Source organism: Micropterus salmoides, unplaced genomic scaffold (genome assembly GCF_014851395.1).
Source record: "Micropterus salmoides isolate LMB-PRFRI ecotype aquatic unplaced genomic scaffold, ASM1485139v1 Ms_hic_scaffold_10, whole genome shotgun sequence".
NCBI classification, from domain to species: Eukaryota; Metazoa; Chordata; class Actinopteri; order Centrarchiformes; family Centrarchidae; genus Micropterus; species Micropterus salmoides.
In genome coordinates, this window is record NW_024040041.1 from 20,234,614 (window position 1) to 20,252,623 (window position 18,010).

General features: G+C 41.8%; 1 protein-coding gene across 3 annotated transcripts in view; it reads left to right on the forward strand.

Annotated features, from left to right (window-relative positions):
- Window positions 1-18,010, forward strand: part of cyth1a (cytohesin 1a) — a 38,739-nt gene that overhangs the window by 4,730 nt on the left and 15,999 nt on the right. The window contains exon 1 of one of the 3 annotated variants that reach the window (XM_038701453.1): window positions 7,402-7,644. The exons of 1 other annotated variant lie outside the window; for it this stretch is intronic. In XM_038701453.1, coding sequence (XP_038557381.1) covers window positions 7,617-7,644 — 28 coding nt within the window. In that variant the 5' untranslated portion in view covers window positions 7,402-7,616. Of the gene's footprint in view, window positions 1-7,401; window positions 7,645-13,553; window positions 13,699-18,010 lie in introns of those variants that run through there. One more of the 3 variants, XM_038701459.1, reaches the window with a different exon arrangement.

Sequence of the window (18,010 nt, forward strand, 5' to 3'; positions counted from 1 at the left end):
GAGCTGATCCAGTAATGCCCACAGTTGTTTTCAGTCTATCAATCAGAGTGCAGTGATCAACAGTATCAAATGCTGCACTGAGATCTAATAGGACCAGCACAGAACATTTACCCCCATCAGCAGCCATCAAAATATCATTTGAGACCCTAAGGAGGGCAGTCTCAGTTGAATGTTTTTACGAAAACCAGACTGATATCAAAGATATTATGGGAATCCAAAACATTATTTAGCTGGTTCGCAACAACCTTTTCTAGAATTTTCGAAAGAAAAGGCAATTTAGAAATAGGCCTATAGTTTCTAAATTAAGCTGCATCAAGATTGTTCTTTTTCAAGATAGGCTGAACAACCGCATGCTTAAAACAGCTGGGGACCTGGCCCAGCTGAAGAGATAAGTTTAAAATTGAAACCAAACATGGGACAAGTAGATGTATGGATTTTAAAAGCAAAGATGTGGGTAAAATATCATCAGGGCTTTGGGAAGGTTTCATCATGCCCACTAACTTAATGATGTCATTCAGGGTAATGGGGCGGAAGGAGTCCAGTATTGAAAGTCTGTGATGTTTAACTATATGGGGGTTTTCTGATGGAATAATGCCTGCCCTGACAGCTCTAACCTTGTCCACAAAGTGAGACAAAAAGTGGTTGCAGTCAACATTTGAAAACACAGGGACAATACATGCAGCAGGAGAAACTATTGTTGTTAATGGTCTCAAACAGAGCTTTTTTTTCAAGGCAGATATCAGGTTAGTAAAGTAAGAGGATCTAGCATCTTTGATCATTTCGTTTAAGTCTATTAAGAGTTCTTTAAGATGCAGGTGGTGGACTTGGAGCTGAGTCGCTTTCCATAAACGCTCAGTTCTCCGCCAGAGACGCCTCAAGCTGCGAATGGCGTCATTCGTCCACAGGGATGTGTTAACAGAGGGAATTTCTCTAGTGTTAAGAGGCGCTACTTTGTCCAACAGCAGGGTGCAGTGATCATTAAACGCCTGTGCACAGGCGTCCGCGTCATTCAAAATAAGAACCGAGCTTGCATCAAATGCGGCTGAAAATTTCTCAACAGTAAGTTGGTTAATCAAACATGAGCAGGATGCTCATTTAGCAGGCAGAGGATCCTCATCACAAACAAGATCAAATAAGATGCATTTGTGATCACTAACAAATACATCTTCGATGCAAACATTATTCATGTTTAAACCCTGAGAAAGAACAAGATCGAGCGTATGTCCCTTGCTGTGTGTAGGACCAGAGACATGCTGAGAGAAGTTAAAAGATTCAGTAATATTTACAAATTCAGAAGCATGTTTGCAAGTATTATCATCCACATGAATATTAAAATCGCCAACAATGATCACTCTGTCCAGCTTAATAATGGATGATAAAAAGTCAGAAAAATCGGTACGAAAAGAGGCCGCTGGTCCAGGTGGCCGGTAGACTAAAATACAAAAAAATGTACTTGAACGACCAAGCTTAGTCATCTGTAGTTCAAAAGAAGAGTACGTGCCAGCGCTCATTGACTGGCAGATAAAATGTTTTTTAAAAACCACAGCAAGACCTCTACCACGGCCTGTGAGAAAGCATGAAATGTGTCTTTATTTGGTGTAATAACGATGTTTCATGGCCATTCCATGTGGGACCCCAAACAATGACAAGTACCAGTAATTGATTTCCCCTCCTCAGATTGTACTAGAAGTAATTTCAGAGGCTGGAAGGGGCAAAACTGTCCAATATTTCAAAATCAAAACTCAAATTGAGAAAAATCTGTGTTTTTTTCTTTTTCACATCTTGGCATCCCTCAAATTTCCCTTGCAACCTCCTGGATTAGAGCATGCAAACATCTAACCATGTAAAAAAAAAAACGTAATGCATAGAATCCTCTGCACGCTCAGTATAAGGCCCTAATTGATCAGTAAGCTCCTGTGCACAGTTCCATGAAAGACCACAATGTTAATATCTATCTAAGAGAAATATACTTACTTTAATAACATACTTTGCTTCCTCAACAGAGTTAGGCGAGACAGAACCCTATTCCACTGGTAATACACAGTTTGACGTGTGTTGGATGCTGAATGAGACAGACTCTGCCAGTGAGCTGCTTTAAAGAGGAGTGTGTGGGAAACCAAACAGAGGCAGATGAAGTCCACACAGCTCTGTAAGCCAAATAAGATATTTTTAGTGGCATGGGAGGATTTGTTTTTCTCTAGGTTCTTGGTTTTTATCTTGATAAAATGTCATGAAACGGACGGGAACTGGAAAATTGTGTTTTCGGCTATCTCTGACATTTATAACACACTGTTGAGTCCCATTGTTGCTCTTGTAAATGTGTGGACATGCTGGCCTCCAACCCATCAAGCTTTCATGCCTGCAGACACAATCCCTCGATGAACAGCAGGGTTTTTATGTTGTCATTGCATTGACTTGTGCATAATTCAGTACAGCTAAACAAATGGTTTTTCAGTCTGCAGCGTATCAGGGTGGTGATAGTGATATTTGGGTACATGTCAAACGCATAAATGTATGCTGTGCAGAAAGATGCGAGTCTAGCATCACGACGAGGGACTTTCAGACAGGCAGGCTTTCAGCTGCCCTTCATCAGGAGCTCTCTGCATTTCACACCCTTTTTTCTAAACCTGATTTGTGATGTCATAGCTTCTGACAACAGTATTTCTGTATGTATATAAGTGTAGGTGAGTTCTGTGGGCTGCTATGGAAAAGGTTAGAAAGTAAAGGAAACTGTCTCACTGTTCGGGACACGTGGGGAGCGTGTTATATAATAAAACAGCTTTATGTTGCAGTTGCAATGTGATCATCGCTCTCACAACCACATAAGGAAAGTGACACTAGAGCTAGACATATTCGTGCATCTATTATATCACTCCAGACTCATGCCGGTAATCAGTCTCTCAGGAGTACGCTCCCCCCTGCTAGGAAAATTATATGATGGACTGTTCAAAGGTCTCATTACCTCTGACTGCACCTGTTAAAGGGAAGTTTTCAAAACCAGCCTGTTCAGTGAGTCATGCGTGGAGCAACAAAACTCCAGCCGCAGCTTATACCATGGGATGTCTGCCATGCATGTCGTAATCGTCTTGCATTTTTGCATACCCGGTATTTCAAGAACGTGTGCAGAAACTAACCTCGTATTTCTCTATAGGCCTGGGAATGCCGAAAGTCAGACATGCAGATACAAAAACAGGCCTGCCATCATGTGAAATGAGGCAATACCATGACACTATACTTAACCACTGAAGGTTAAGAAATATGAGGCATTTTGTGTAGGTAATTATGTGATCCTAACTGACCCATTTGTGTTTTAGTGCTGTGTGTGTCCAGATATCATTTATGGCTCTCTATTAAAGTAAGTTTCCCTTCATTTCCTTTTCTCTTTTTCTGTAGGTAGAACTGTAATTACAGCAGATTATCAACAGGGGTCACTCTAGGCATCTCTACTCACTGGATGGAAAAAGCTTATTTTCTCACATTGGACAATATTATATCAAATTCAGGCTTTAACGTGTAGATTTACTGCTGTAAACTTCAGGAACTGTCACTGCATTTTTATGGCCGTATGGATAATAACCTAAGAGCCTTGTGGTTTCTAGAATGACCCTGATGTGAGGTTACAGTTGTAGCCGTGATTGTGGAGAGTTGACCGCTACATTTCCCCAGGCACACAGCTGGAACTAGTCACAAGCCCCTCCAGGCAAGCCTGCCATTATAGGGTAATTCCACTGATTTTACACATCACTTTCGTTGTATTATAATGTCTTCCCTGCTTTTGGATGGTGTTTTCTAAAGTTTGAGAAAATAACCCTGATGATGGGTTTGCCTCATATCCCAGTAAACACTGCATCTAATATGTTTTTTCATTTAAAGCCAGAGTCTCATAAACTGATCAGTTGTGTAAGTTTTCTGTAAATTCATCACCTGCATGGCGAGCTAATACAAACCCTCTCGTGCTGATTTGCTGTCAGAAGGCCTGATTAGATGGTCAGCCAGTAGACAGAGGACGAGGCCTGTTGTTTCGATGGGACGCACTTTTCAAATGTGAGAACCAGGATCTCTCCCTGGATTACCTCTCTCGCAACAACACTGTAATCCAAGTGTTTAGATAAAGGAAAAATTAATCACCTGTCAGTATTATCCTATCCAATCTTGTAACCTTTGATCCTAGATATATTTATACTGTTATATTGTTCCTGTTATTTTCATGCAGCTGACTCCTCCCGCCCTGGACACAAACTCTCTCCTCTGGCAGGAGGCTGCGGTCCATCAGGACCAAAACCTCTCACCACAAAAACAGTTTCTTCCCGTCTGCAACTAGCCTCATTAACAAGGCCCGGTTCCCCTACTGACACTCCACCCTTACAAATGATACAAATGTCTCTGCACATGTAAATATTGTTTCATCTCGTGTCGGGCACAGACCTGGCATGTCGCACATATTTGTTGTTGATTGTTGATCTTTGTTGTTGTATATTTTTATGTTGTCAGTTTATATATTTATTTGTACACAGTATTCTCTTCCGTTGCATTACTTCTGCACAGCACAGACCCAGAATAATGCTCATGTATATATCTGTAATGTTGTTCTTCCATTCCATATATATTATATTTCTACATTTATTTATGTTGTATGTCTACGTGTAGCACCTTATCACCACAGCAAATTCCTTGAATGTGTAAAACACTACTTGGCAATAAAGCTCCTTCTGATTCTGATTCTGTTTCTGATACGGAGGCAGCCTGAAATGGAAAAACATGACCTTGACCCTCATGAATCCAAAACAATGGAGATGTGTGAATAAAGCAGAATAAACCTTTGTCCTTTTGAGGAATTTCACCAAACGCATTGATAATCAGCTGTATCTTTTTACATGCAAGAACAAACCCCTCTTTACATTTCATAATCTAGTGTTACGCTGATTTGACGTTTGCACAAACACTCCATTGACCTCACATTAATTCGAGGATCAGTTCTACGTGTTGTTGTGTAGATCAGGAAGTTGCAGACAACAAAGTGTTGACATCAACTGATGATCTTTTTATTTAAAGGTCAAACGGCTGTCTGGTTTCTCTTGTTCTGGGTTCTTTAGCACTGATTTACAGCAGCGCTTGGGGGAATAGATGAACTCGTAACAATGAATTGAAACTTTGTGTGAACGGGGTTCACGTAACACAGGCTACATTGTTAGTTATTGAGTTTGGGCAGCACAACTGAGGCATTCATGGGCCACAGCTTGAAGATGAGACCCTCAAATGAAGTGGCCATGCAGACTATCGGGCCTTTCAAGGGTGTGTTTGTCATGATTATTTTACTCTCTGAGCCAATGTAGTCTTCCGAAAAGGGCTGAATCTTAGTATTGGTTCTTGGTCCCTGTGTTGGTGGTTATACAATTAAAATGCAGCCAGACATCCAGCCTTTTGCATGTATTTTCTCCTAGTGCATCAGATTGGAGAGGTGAAAAGATAAACAGAGAGGAGGTGTTTTCTCCTTGCCTCTTTCATTGGCTGTTGAGTGCAGCATTCCTTTGGGCCCTCCTGTGCTTATCAACAGGCAGGGACAGGCTCTGCCCTTTCCTATCTGACAGCAGTGCAGTCGAGCAGGTGCTTTAAAAACACCGGGCTGATTTATTCACTTTTAACAAGGGGTTGGAGAGCTGGGCAACTCTCCGTCCGCAGCTAAAAATGTCTACCTACTATAATAAAAGATAGACCTCCATCAGATGCACCTTTGATCACAGGCAGCATAAAATATGAATATAGTGTGTGGTGATTGGCTAGGATGAGCTATGAAAGTGATAAATTTAAAAAAAGGTGAGACTTTTATTTCTGAGCAGACGCTGGTATCTGGAAAGTTGCACCAGACATTAAATATGTTGCTCAATCTCACCAGGATTTGGTACGTGGTTGTAGTCTTGTTGGAGTGATCTGACACTTTTAGATGTTTAATAATGACCGTGTAATGACAAATAACTCTTTCGCTGAATCACTGAAACATTCTTCATGATAAACAGAGTTGCAGTATATCCATTATGGCTTTTTAGGAGGATAGCTTTCACACGTTCTATATGTCATTTCAAGTAAAAAGAAATAGAAAGTAAATGTGATAAAGCAAAGTGAAGAATAGGCTAATAGTTTCTGTACTGAAATCAGACTGATATGCTGTGATTTACGTTTGAATATTCAACAGGTGTTTAAGAGCGTTTATAAGTGGCCAGCCTATGTAGGATTATGGCGTCTGCCATAGACAGGTGTTGTTGCTATTTTCCACATGTGCTTCCGAGGTAAAAGTTGCACGTCTGCTCTCTGCGGATGTGGTGAATCAGTCAAGCGCAACCAGAAGCGCAAGATCAGCAGCAGTGAACTGCTGTATCTGTGCATGTCAGTCACCCACTCCCTGCCCCCACTCGGCCCTGTCCCAACAACAGTTGAGCGTGTGAGTGAGTGTGTGTGTGTGTGTGTGTGAGAGAGAGAGAGAGAGAGAGAGAGAGAGAGAGAGAGAGAGAGAGAGAGAGAGAGAGAGAGAGAGAGAGCCCAAGGCAACAGGGTGGAAACGCAGACGCGTCATCCGGGCCATTTGCTGCACCTTGAGCAAAGTCAGTTGTCAATTAACAGAGATAGGAGACCGTGACCGGATATGTACCAGCCCTTCCTTAAAAATAAGAGTCTAAAACTCCCCAGACACAAAAAGAAGAATATATATATATTTTCTATAATCTTAGTGGAAATACAGGGTCACTTAAGTTATTAATTAATCAATCATTTAGCTGAAGCTTTTATCCAAAGCAACTTACCATTGCTATACAGAGGTCGCATGCTTCTGGAGCAACTAGGGTTTAAGTGCTGAGGGACACAGTGGTGGGAATCGAACCGAGGTCTCTCACACCAACCGCCGACCAAAGTGTCTAATCCACTGCAGCATCGCCACCCAATGCTTGATACAATGACATTATTCAATTCAATGCTACATTTATAATCTTCCGGGGTTTTTTCTGCTTTCAGGGAGTGTCACCATGGGACACATAGGTCCTTTTTTTTCCTTTTTTTTAAATCACTTAATGTTAAAATCTAACATCTATTTTCTGGAGGTGCAAGTACAACTTGAGTATTTGTGCTTCCTAAAATATCTTGACGCAAATTAATAATAGCCATCTAACTTGTAGCCTCTGTCATAAATGTGCAAAAGAAAAATATGAGGCAATATTCACTAGTAATTCAAATTAATATGATTAGAGCACCCATTTTTTTTTAGAAGAAATCCGTGTCTTTGTGTCTGGTAAACCTTTACGACGCATTCATTCCATGAGGGTTTTATTATGAAAATCTTGGCCGGAAGTGTAGTCATTTCCTTCTGCGTGTGTTGACGGAGGCTGGCGCGCAGGATAGATTGGTGGTTAAAGTCCTCCCTCCCTTCAAACCACTCCCTTGAGCTGTCGACACAGACCCACACTATTACCAAAGAAGCTATTCACAAGTGTGTTTGTTAATTCGTTAGAGAAAGTAAAAAAAAGAAGAAAAAGTTCAATACATTTGTCAATACTAGTATCTGTGCGAAGTTTTGACGCTCGGAAACCACTTGAAACTTTTTGAACTCGGACCTGCCAGGCACAGACAGCATGGTGTTAAAATCGGAAGACGGCGTAGGTGAGTGAAAATGCATTCCCCCCCCCGTCTAAATATGGTTTAAATGTCTCCACAGGAATGTGTTTAGTTGAAAACATGTATATGAGAAGTTTACTTGGCGTCTAAAACTCTGCTGTGTTTATGGGTGCATTTTTAAAGGTAAATCTCAGTAACCCAAATGTGTGTATCGTCTGGCCTTGTTTACAGTGTCTAAGTTGGTCTGCCATTTGTACCATCCCTGTTGTAACTTATTGCTCTTCTATGTGCATTATTTTATTATTTAAAAAAAGACTTAACTTATCATACATTCCCTAAAAACACTTGAAAAGAATTACAATGTAAAATACAATATAGGTAATTGAAAAGGAATTTAAAAAATCACTACTAAAAGATCCCATAGGTTTTTCAAGTTTGTATTAGGCTTATTAACTGTTATTTTTCTATTTACTAATTGTTATTAATGCATTCCCACAGTTTAATATGTGTCAGTCTGCTCAAAGAAAACACATACTATGCAAGTACCACTTAACAATTGGCCCTTGATGCAGAACGCAGTTTCACAGCCTTTGCATTAGAGATAACATCCTCAGTCTCATTTTTCAGTGAATGCTGAGCTATCGGCAGCAACAGGTGTGAGAACAGACATTTACTCAGTATTAGCATGTGAGCAACACACTGTTATTCATGTTCCATTTTGATATTCTGTATTATTGTTATCTTAGTTAAAATCACTATAATATCCCCATAGAAGACCATTCTAACAGTTGAATATATACTTTTAAACTGTATAAAAGGATGGTTGAAATTCTTTCACATACGATTATTTTTAATTATTACTGCAGAGTGTATGACTATTTTGAAATAAATGAGGTTGCAGCGGTTCAAGTCAGACAGCAAGCCTTTGTTGCCCACAATGAAGCTTTCATCTCTGTGGTTTGGTGAGCCTGGCAGCATTAATTAACACCCTGGACTTGAGTCACTATTAATCGTGTTAAAAGAACAGTGAACGTCTGACTGATCCTGTTATATGCTGCTGCTCTTTTGTTCTGCTGATGGAGAGGGAGAGCTTACACAGTCTTTTACCTTGGTGGCCCCGGCTGAGCCTGGCTGGCACACAGCTGCATTGTTTTTTTTTTACGGGGATGAGAGAGGGGAGCAGTCGATTCTCTTCGAGTCCATTTGTCTCTGCCACTTAGAGGTGGGTGGTCTGGGAAGTTTAAAGTAGTTGTCTGTAATGGTTCCCTAATGAGTGGCGCTGAGAGCTCTAATGGGCCCTCCAGAACAATGTGCCCTGCCTGGCACTTATGCCCAGTGGTTTGATAATCGTCATACTCTCTCCCATAATCACATTTTAGCCTTCTTTCAGCAGCATTTGCAGCCCTTCTTTCCACTCAGGCCAGTGTACATTATACTACTATAATGCAATTGGACAAATGTGTATATACTATACAGTGCGGTGGGGGTGTTGTTGTGTTTGGTAGCTCAGCACCACTCAGCAGGCTGCGTTGCTGGCAGTATCACCAAAGAGGCAGAAAAAGAATGGTGGCGGAAAACTTAACATTTGTGAACGTGTAATCAGAAAAGTTAGGTTTTAGTGGATAAAATATCTAAAAAGTAGTATGTTTCTCACACTATGGAGTATTACATCGAACAAAGTCAGATTTCAGCTGTATCTAAGTCTAATCTTTAGTCAAAACAATTAGCCTAATCCATTAGTCTGTTGACAGACCATCTCTCACAGTGCTGCCTGTCAGGATAACTGACAAACTCTAAAATCTGTGGTTCTCAAAGTGGGGACCTCGAGGGGGTCCCCATGATTTATTTTCACTGTAATTCCATCCATAATTAACACAGTGACAGAAAGTCTTGAGTTTTTTGGCCACTTTCTGTAATAAAACATCTAAAATCCTATCAGATGGGCGATCCTGGGACAAAATATTATCAAATGGGGATCCGTGGTCTAGTTTGTGTCAGTTTATGGGGGCCTTGACGTGAATAAAAACTTTGAGAACCACTGCTCTAAATGGTAGTACAGTTACTGTTAACACAGTTGACAGTTATGTCTGATTTGCATGGGAGCTATATTTGCTCTCAAAGTGTTGTCATCACGCAGGCCTGTTAGAAGCCATATCCTCTGTGCTCCACGAAAACATCAACCACTCCTAAACTTTAAAGTGTGTGAGGCGATGCTGCCAGCAAGAGTTTGCGAGGCACTCCACGCCTATAGGCTTCATTTTGGTAATAATTAACTTCTCTGTCTCTCAGTCAGGAACATGGTGTGTCACACACACAGCTTCTCTTTCTCCCAGAATCAAAATTGGACCAGACTTTTGAAATTCTACTTCTGCCTTTTTCTCTCTGTATTTCACAGTTTAGCCTGCAGTTCATTTGTCTCTCGTCTCTCCCAGCACTGATTTGAGTGACTCTCTAGTTTGTTCGCAGCAGGTACAGACACGCCTGGAGTCATTTTCTTCATACAGGACAAAACTATGTGATCAGTCCTGTTGATAAGGTGAAGATATTCAAAATGGCTCCATGGTGAAAGCACTAAAAAGTCAAACTCATTGCACTTTTCATACAGAGCAGGTCTAGACTAGATAAAGAGATTTCGATTAATTAAGAGACCCAACAGTTCCCACCACTTGGCGACACAGGAAAGGAAAGACTTCACAGCAATGCACAGCATTGAGAAAGATCTGGCATCTTAGAAACTTTATCGAAGAGGTAAACATTGCATGCTGAGTTGTATAGCTGCTTTGTTGGAGCCGTCTGACTATTCAGATCACAGTTGAACATGCATGCCATCATGTTGTGATAGAGTTGAAGTAGCAAGAATGGCTATTTTATTGTCTTTCCCACAGGATGGGTGGGTTTAGCCACAGCTCTCACTCCTCCCATGAACTGTGAGAATGGCTCACAAACAGGAAACTTAGAGTTTAACAATGTGCTTGACAGAAAGTGACATCCCACAGTATGTGCGTGGGCTAAAATTTCCACACTGCTTTGCTGCAGAAAAAGAAACCCAGCCCAAAAAAATAAAGACTGTAAGAGAAAAAAAACAGCTTTCCCATCGTGTGTGTGTGTGAGTGTTACTGGCGAGAGAGGATGTTGATAGTAGAACAGCCCCGATAAGAATCAAGGCCAACAGCATCAGAGGACAAAGGCATGCATTGTGGGTAGAAATAGCACATCCGCTTTTGAGGGAAAACATGGAGAAGCCTCCACACTGGCCAATCAAAACAGTTCATGTTGATAAATGCCAATAAAAAAAATAATGGAGATTATTTAAGAAAGCTGATCTGCTGTGTTCGTCATTACGGGCCGTATGTGTGCGTCTGCGTGCAGCTGCAGGATGTTTACGCTGTGGAGTCGTCCGTATGTTTGCTTTGCACCGGAGCTGTGTGTACGGTGGCAGGGCTAGCTATACGTTCTCCAGATCCAGTTCCCATCCAGTCACATCCCCTGCTTCCCAGCATTCCTTAACAGCAGTGTTAACACAGTTAGCAGGCTGACTGGGAGTGTTAATGTTCTCTCGGGGGAGCAACAGGGTCATTTCTTCATACAGCCAACCCGACTCATGTAAAAGCGACAAGGCCAGGATTTTAACAATTAGTTTTTTTTTTTTTTTGTGGAACAGACAAGACTCAAAGGTATAGGATAGTTTTAACCCAACTCACAAGATAAATGTACAGGGACAATATTATTAAAGCGATAACAAATAAATATGTGATAACAAATAAATCTGTAAATTGTTCGTATTTTTACATTTTTCATTAATTATTGCTTTTTCATTTAAAAAAAATGGTTACTTTTCTTCTTAAGGCCTCTAAAAATTCTTCAAATGGAACAACCTGAGAAGGAGATATTCCTCTTTTGGTTGTGCTGCTCCCAACTCGCATCCATACTGAGGCTGTAACCTGACCTAATGAGTATACATGGCTTCTTTTTATAGGGGTCACAAGCCAAAAACATTGGGAACCACTGGTGTAGAGAATATGAGCCCAAACATATTTATTTATTTGTATTGTCTTCCCAATGTATCTCCTTGTACTTCCCTCTTGCGATTTCCTATATTTCCCAGTAAAACTTTGAAACGACAGTACGGTAATAACAGTAAAACATGCAGATCTTCATCAATAACATGACTAAGTGAACGTGTTTTTCCTTTCTAATTGCATTACTCTCTTTTGAGAAGTGTCTGTGGCCCAACACAGGTTTTTTGTGAGGTTAATCTTTTTTGAGATCTTAGAGTTGGGGTATATTTCCGATTATCTTATCGAATGCAGGATATATATCATCACACACATCTCCTAGCTGTAATCCCACTAACAAATGGATCCCATATTGACATTAGTCAGAGGAAGCTCTGTCATTGTGAGACTGCAGACTCCACCTGGCACAGCAGAGGGCTCCAGGTTGACTCATAAAGACGCACAGACATGAGGCAAGCGCCGCTCACATTTGCTCTGAGCTGTACACTTAGGCTGCGAAAAATATGACCAAGAGGAATGCTGGGAATCTTACACAATCTTTTGGCATGTATCATTAGCAATAGGATAATGCCCATGCACTATTCTTAATAACAAAACAGAAAAAATACACAGTTGTCTTCAACATAGACTGCATTGTTTAAACTGGAGTTTGGAGGTGATAATGACAGCATGACTGTTCAGGGGAGAGAAGACCTGGCTTAAACCGCTGACACAGCTCATCCTCGATCTTATGACTCCCTGTCTCTTTAGGAGGTGACAGGATGTTTCCAAAGAAGAATGCTTCAGTATACTGCTCACCATCAAGTTCAGTACTATTTGCCTTTTTCTTGTCATCTCTGGAGTCAGTGAAATAATTTTATAATATTAACTACACGTAAAACATGATCCTTTTTTAAATTTACATATATTTTTCATACATAAGGCTGCCTTTATGTTTTCTTTTTTTGTGCTTCTGGCTCTGAGTTGTATGATACAGCATCTTAACCTCTAAAACATTGTTTGTGGATGTTTCTTTAAGCGCGTGTGTGTGTGTATCAGTGCTGTTCAGTGTTTGTTAATCATTATAATGCTCATCTGCATGTCACACATCAATATTTACTTGAGTACCAAGTCAATTTAGTCCAAATGAGTCAGATTTTCCCCTAAGTAATTCTTGATCACATTATCAAAAAATGACAATTCCTTTTATCGCAACTCAACATGTTTAATTAGAGCTGGCCAATAAAACAATAATGATCATTATGGTAATATAATTTTCCTCAATAACAATATAACAAATGTTCAATAAATGTCCATTAAATGTTAGTTTTTAATCACGAACGAATCAGCCCTTACTCACCATTTTTCTATTAAGATGTTTTTTTGTTGAATATTGGCTTAAAAAAAGATTTTACTTAATTTTACTCATGCGTATTTGTTGAAATAAGATTTAGTCATAGTTGTTTTGAATGGTCTTCCTCAGATTTGTTAAGTGATCCACTGTTTGGCAAGTGTTTGTCATGTTCTGACCTTAAAGAATAGTTTAAAACCACAAGTAACCATCTGGTTTCTTCAACAAAATCTGCCTTTAAACTTGAAAGAAATAATGATTTGACATTTAGCGTGAAAATTATTGATATTGAATGATATGTTTTTTTATCATAAGAACAATTTTAATTTTAAAGTGTGTGTGTGAGGAGGCAGAGAAAGGAGTGACCACTGGGTGGAGCATCCACGTTAATGGTAGTGACAGCGAGAGAGAGAGAGAGAGAGAGAGGGAGTAGAGAGAAAGGGAGGGAGAGGAGACGGTGAGTAAGGCTCCTTCCCTAAATGGACTGTATCAGTGTGCATGCTGGGAGCTGATAGTCGTGCTGTACAGCAGAGGAAACCCGGCAGAGGCTCTCTCTGTCTCTCTCTCCCCCCCCCCCCCCCCCCCCCCCCCAGCTGTAGGAGCAGGCTCCTTCTGTCATGTGGACATCTGGTTTGCCTGCATTAAGCCACAGGAGCTGACAGAAAAAGGGACTGCCGGGTCTTTTTATTTTTTTATATTTCAAGGAGGAGATATAAGGTGGAGTAGAAACAAGAAGAGGAGGATTTCTCACAGGTTAGCGCTCAAATTTGCTGAAACTCATGTGTTTATTTGTTGGACTGATCTTTTTCCGCAAGTGGTCTTTGGTACTTGCTTTCATGTGAGACTGCGGTCATTCATTAACTCTGTGTACACCTGATGCCACACTTTGACAGTATTGAAGATTCAATCAGTGAAGCTGGACATGATGCAAGTCAGAAACAGCAAGGATGGGAATCATATGAAGTACTAGTGGTTTGACTTGTTGTCCCCTGTCCTGTCATTCTCCAGCCTGGTTTGTTGTGTTGTGGTTAAGGCTGGTGAACAGAGCTCCACTGAGGGACACTTGATGATTAACTATTGGTGCAGCAGGTCAAAGACTGGGGCCTGTCTGAATGCAGTCTTTATGACCATGACTATAGAAGTGATGCTGAGATTTTCACATTATTATGCAACTCATTGGAACAAAAGACGGTTTCAGAAGGTGGGATGACCAGCAAATAAGCGTAGAGCCTGGACACACAAGTAAAGCCAGGGATGCTTACGTCCCCGTGCCTGGGCCTTGTTGAAGAATGTCCTGAGAGGCCGTTTGCGGACACAAAGGGAGAGCTGTGATCGTCCCACCACTCTTCCCACTGTCTCTGTGTTCTCCTGCCATTCGCCGTCCCACGCCTCCCAGGCCGAAACACAGGGCTCCTTCTCCTGCTATCTCAACTCTCAGACCTCTCTCACCTCCTCCTACCGTCAGGCCAGGTCAGGATGGATGCTTTGTGGCTTTTTGATCTGTAATTGGTGGTCCGTTGGTCTAGTTTGGGTTCTGTTTTTGTGTGTGGCATCTATGGATCTGAGGGTCAGATGTGAACAAGGCCGGTGCCCATATTGAAGACTGCCATTCCTTTGCAGCCCCTGCTCCGCTTTGTTACAGCTTCTGAACCAGACTGTGTGTGTGTGGGGGGGGTTCAAATATATATGAGGGAGAGTCCCCTCGGGATTTTCTGTAGAAATGAGTCAGTCTCAGATCAGCAGATGAGACGTTCACATTTTAAATCTCCTTTTGTTGTTCAAGCAGCAAAACCGCAGGAAAGATCAGAAAGCTTCTAGCCATTTAACAGTGTACTTCTGTGTGTGTTTTCGCCCATCCCAGCTCACATAATCGATTGTTTGTGTGCTTTGCGCTGAATGCATTAAACCTCATCATGAAGTACACTGCTTCTTGTTACAACTGGCGCTCCTATTGGTTTAGACTAGGGGTCGATTGATTGGAGCCTAACAGGGACCTTGGGGGCGGTGGGTGCATTTTGACAAGTTTAAAGGGTAACTCTCCATGTGACTGTAAGGACAAAGGCTGGGGAGGGGAGGAGGACTCGGGTAAACTGATGATCTTGGTTGTATTTTGTAGATAAGATTGGCTAGAAACAGAAACAGAAGTAGGTGCAAAGAAGAGATGGGAGTAGATTAGGGGAGAGATGGTCGATCAAGCCTAACGCCAAGCGTGTGAGGACTAAATGGATACTCTTTCTTCTGCGAAGGAGGACAAAGAAGCTGTAGATACAGAACAGATGAAGGGCCTCGTTCAGGGAGCGATTTCCGCCACCAGTGTCATTCATCTGCTGCGATCAGTGTGTACTTCATCAAAATGTAATCATGTACAGGCATACAGACACGTGGCTGCAGAAATGGATGTGTGTCTCATTGCATATTCCCTCAGTCAGCAGATCATAGGCAGTAAATATATTACTATATATATATATTCATGTTTCCATCTGCTGTTGAAGATTTCATGTAAAACCTTCATAGAACTTCTACCAGATCAGGATGCAGTAGATGTAGAGAGAATAGACACTGAACTGTGTGTGTTTCTAAGTTCACCTATGTGTGCGTCTTGTGACTCCAGTGTCCAGTAGCTGTGTCACTAGGGGCAGCCTAGGTGTGGAGCTTATTTAGTTTTTTAGTTCTTGTGCGCTGAGAGGAGCTCCCTAAATTGGGTCACATCTGCAGGGAGTGGGGGGCTGAGAGATCCCACAAGCCCTCTGAATTCTAATTTCCTTATTTTCCAAGGAGAGTTCCTCAGTGATCTGTGTGGAAATGAAACGTCTGCCTCTTTCTGCCAGGATGGCAATCAGGATGTGTATTAGTGGGCTCCGCCGCTGTGGGAGAGGGAGTTATAATTGGTATGTCCCTTGATGTCACCTCCCCGGTGCTCGCTGCTGACCCAGCCCTCTCTAAAAACTGCTTTGCCCATCTAGAAACTCGGCAAACACTCTTAGAAGCAAAATACAAAGTCATAACACGGTCAAAATGTTGATGTTAAATGGGGCTCAAATGAAGCTGTGTGGTGAGTTTATAAGTGTTAAAAGCAAAAGATTTTCACAAAGAAGAGTTTGTATGAAGTTGTTTAAGGGGGTCGGGATGCACCAGTTCAGGAGTAGGCACCATGATTGACTTGAAACACTCAGTTTTCTTATCATATATATATATTATAGCATTTGAAACCTAGAATTACTCATTTGAAAGAATAGTTTTATTTATTTACTTTTTTTTTTTTTTGTTGAAATGCTTATCATGTACCACTATAATTGCCCAGCCTTGTTTCCAGATACTGATGGATAATAAGCTCCCTATTTGAAACTGAATAGACTTAAGTGACCGAACGTTGACATTTTTGCAGTGATTTAATGGATACAGTCTGGACAGTTCCAGTCAGATGGTGTTAGTGTTGATAGTTGAAACAAAAAGCAAGTTGCTAAGCACTGTCAGTGCCAGGCACAGCAGGGGTAGCGCTGTATCGGCCCTGGGCGTCTGCGTGTGGGTGCATGTGAGTGCATGTGACAGTACCCTGGTCGGTGTGCACGACTGCACGCCACCATGTGCATGTGCTTCCCCTGAATGGCCAGTTTTCCAGGCAGCGTGAGTCCCTGAAGGAGTGAAGATGTGGGCGGCCTGTGTTTCTCTTTCAGCCTGCTGAAATCACTACATACAGGCTTGCCCCAGTCAGATTGCTGTAGGGGCCCTCTGCTTACCAGAGGCTCCTGAAGTCAGATATAAACGCGGTGTGATGAGAAGGGTGCGTGTTGTAAATATGGAGGGAAAACACCACATTTCCTCTCATTCCTATCATTTAGCCTTTAAACTTTTTAATCCTATCACTGCATCAGCACAAGGTGGATATTATGAAGGTATCAGTAAATGGGTCTTATTAAGATAATTAGATTTCACTTGTGCCGTAACACGTCTGTGTTCTGCCTTCCTCATTTCCTGTCTGTTTCTGATGACAGTCTGTTTTCATTGGCCTTACTAATGCAGAGTTTTGCTGAACGACAGCCAAGCAGCGCTCCCAGGCAGAAGGGAAACAACCATCTTTCAGCATTTACTTAAGTGGATGGGTTCCCCCCTCATCTGCAGTGTTCTGGGAAATGACACCCACTTCGTACCCACCTCTGGCACAGTCGTGGGTGGGGCCTTTCCCTTCCCTGATGTGGTTTGATTATTTTGGGTGGAGTCGGGAAGGGAGTTATGCGTGTACCTGATTGGCTCCTTGAATAAGTACGATCATGTGGGTGACATCAGGGTGGCTATAAATAGAAATCCGGAGACCTGGGTGTCATCATGTGTCTGCCTTTCTGATAAGCTAAAATACTGCTTTTCTACAAGCTCCATGTTTGTGCGGATGAAGGAGGCAAGTGAATGGACAGGTTTTATCCTCAAATGATTGCGTTCCTCTGTTCAGTTTCTTTCTATCTTCTCCTCTATGTCAAATTATAGTCCTCTCCTGTAGCTCTTCACTTGGTGGCCCTCTTCCAAAGCCAGGCATGCTGTGGTTATGTCGGGTCCCTCTGTCCTGTTTTGTGTGGCGTGGCTCCTTTCACCGTCTGCCAGCCGCCCAACCTGACATCATATTTCCAGAAAGCGGACTGGGCTTCCTGCTTTAAGCTCGGCCTCCCTGTCACTCTTGTTTGTGCTGTTGAACACACGGCCCGCTTTTGGCTTTTAATCAGTGTGACATTAACTGGGGTCATTAAATGCAAGAAGACGTACTCATTCTCAGACCTGTCAGCACTTTGTTTTGTGAGTGTGTGTGTGTAGTTGTGACTTTTTGCGCATCTCTGTCAGAACATTCACGTCTTCCCCGATATGAGCTCCTCTCGAGGGAATGGTCTGACCAAAAACAAAAGCTTGTGCAACTGTTTATAATTTTATATTGTTGGCAGCTCCCCCTCTAAGTGAGAGCAATTGTTACCATTGTTTCCATGGATACTCTTAACATATGGGATGGATGCGATACTGTAGGCTGTGAGGTATGATGTGTGAAAGGTCAACCTCGAGTGGACTGCCGAGCTCCCCCAGCCAT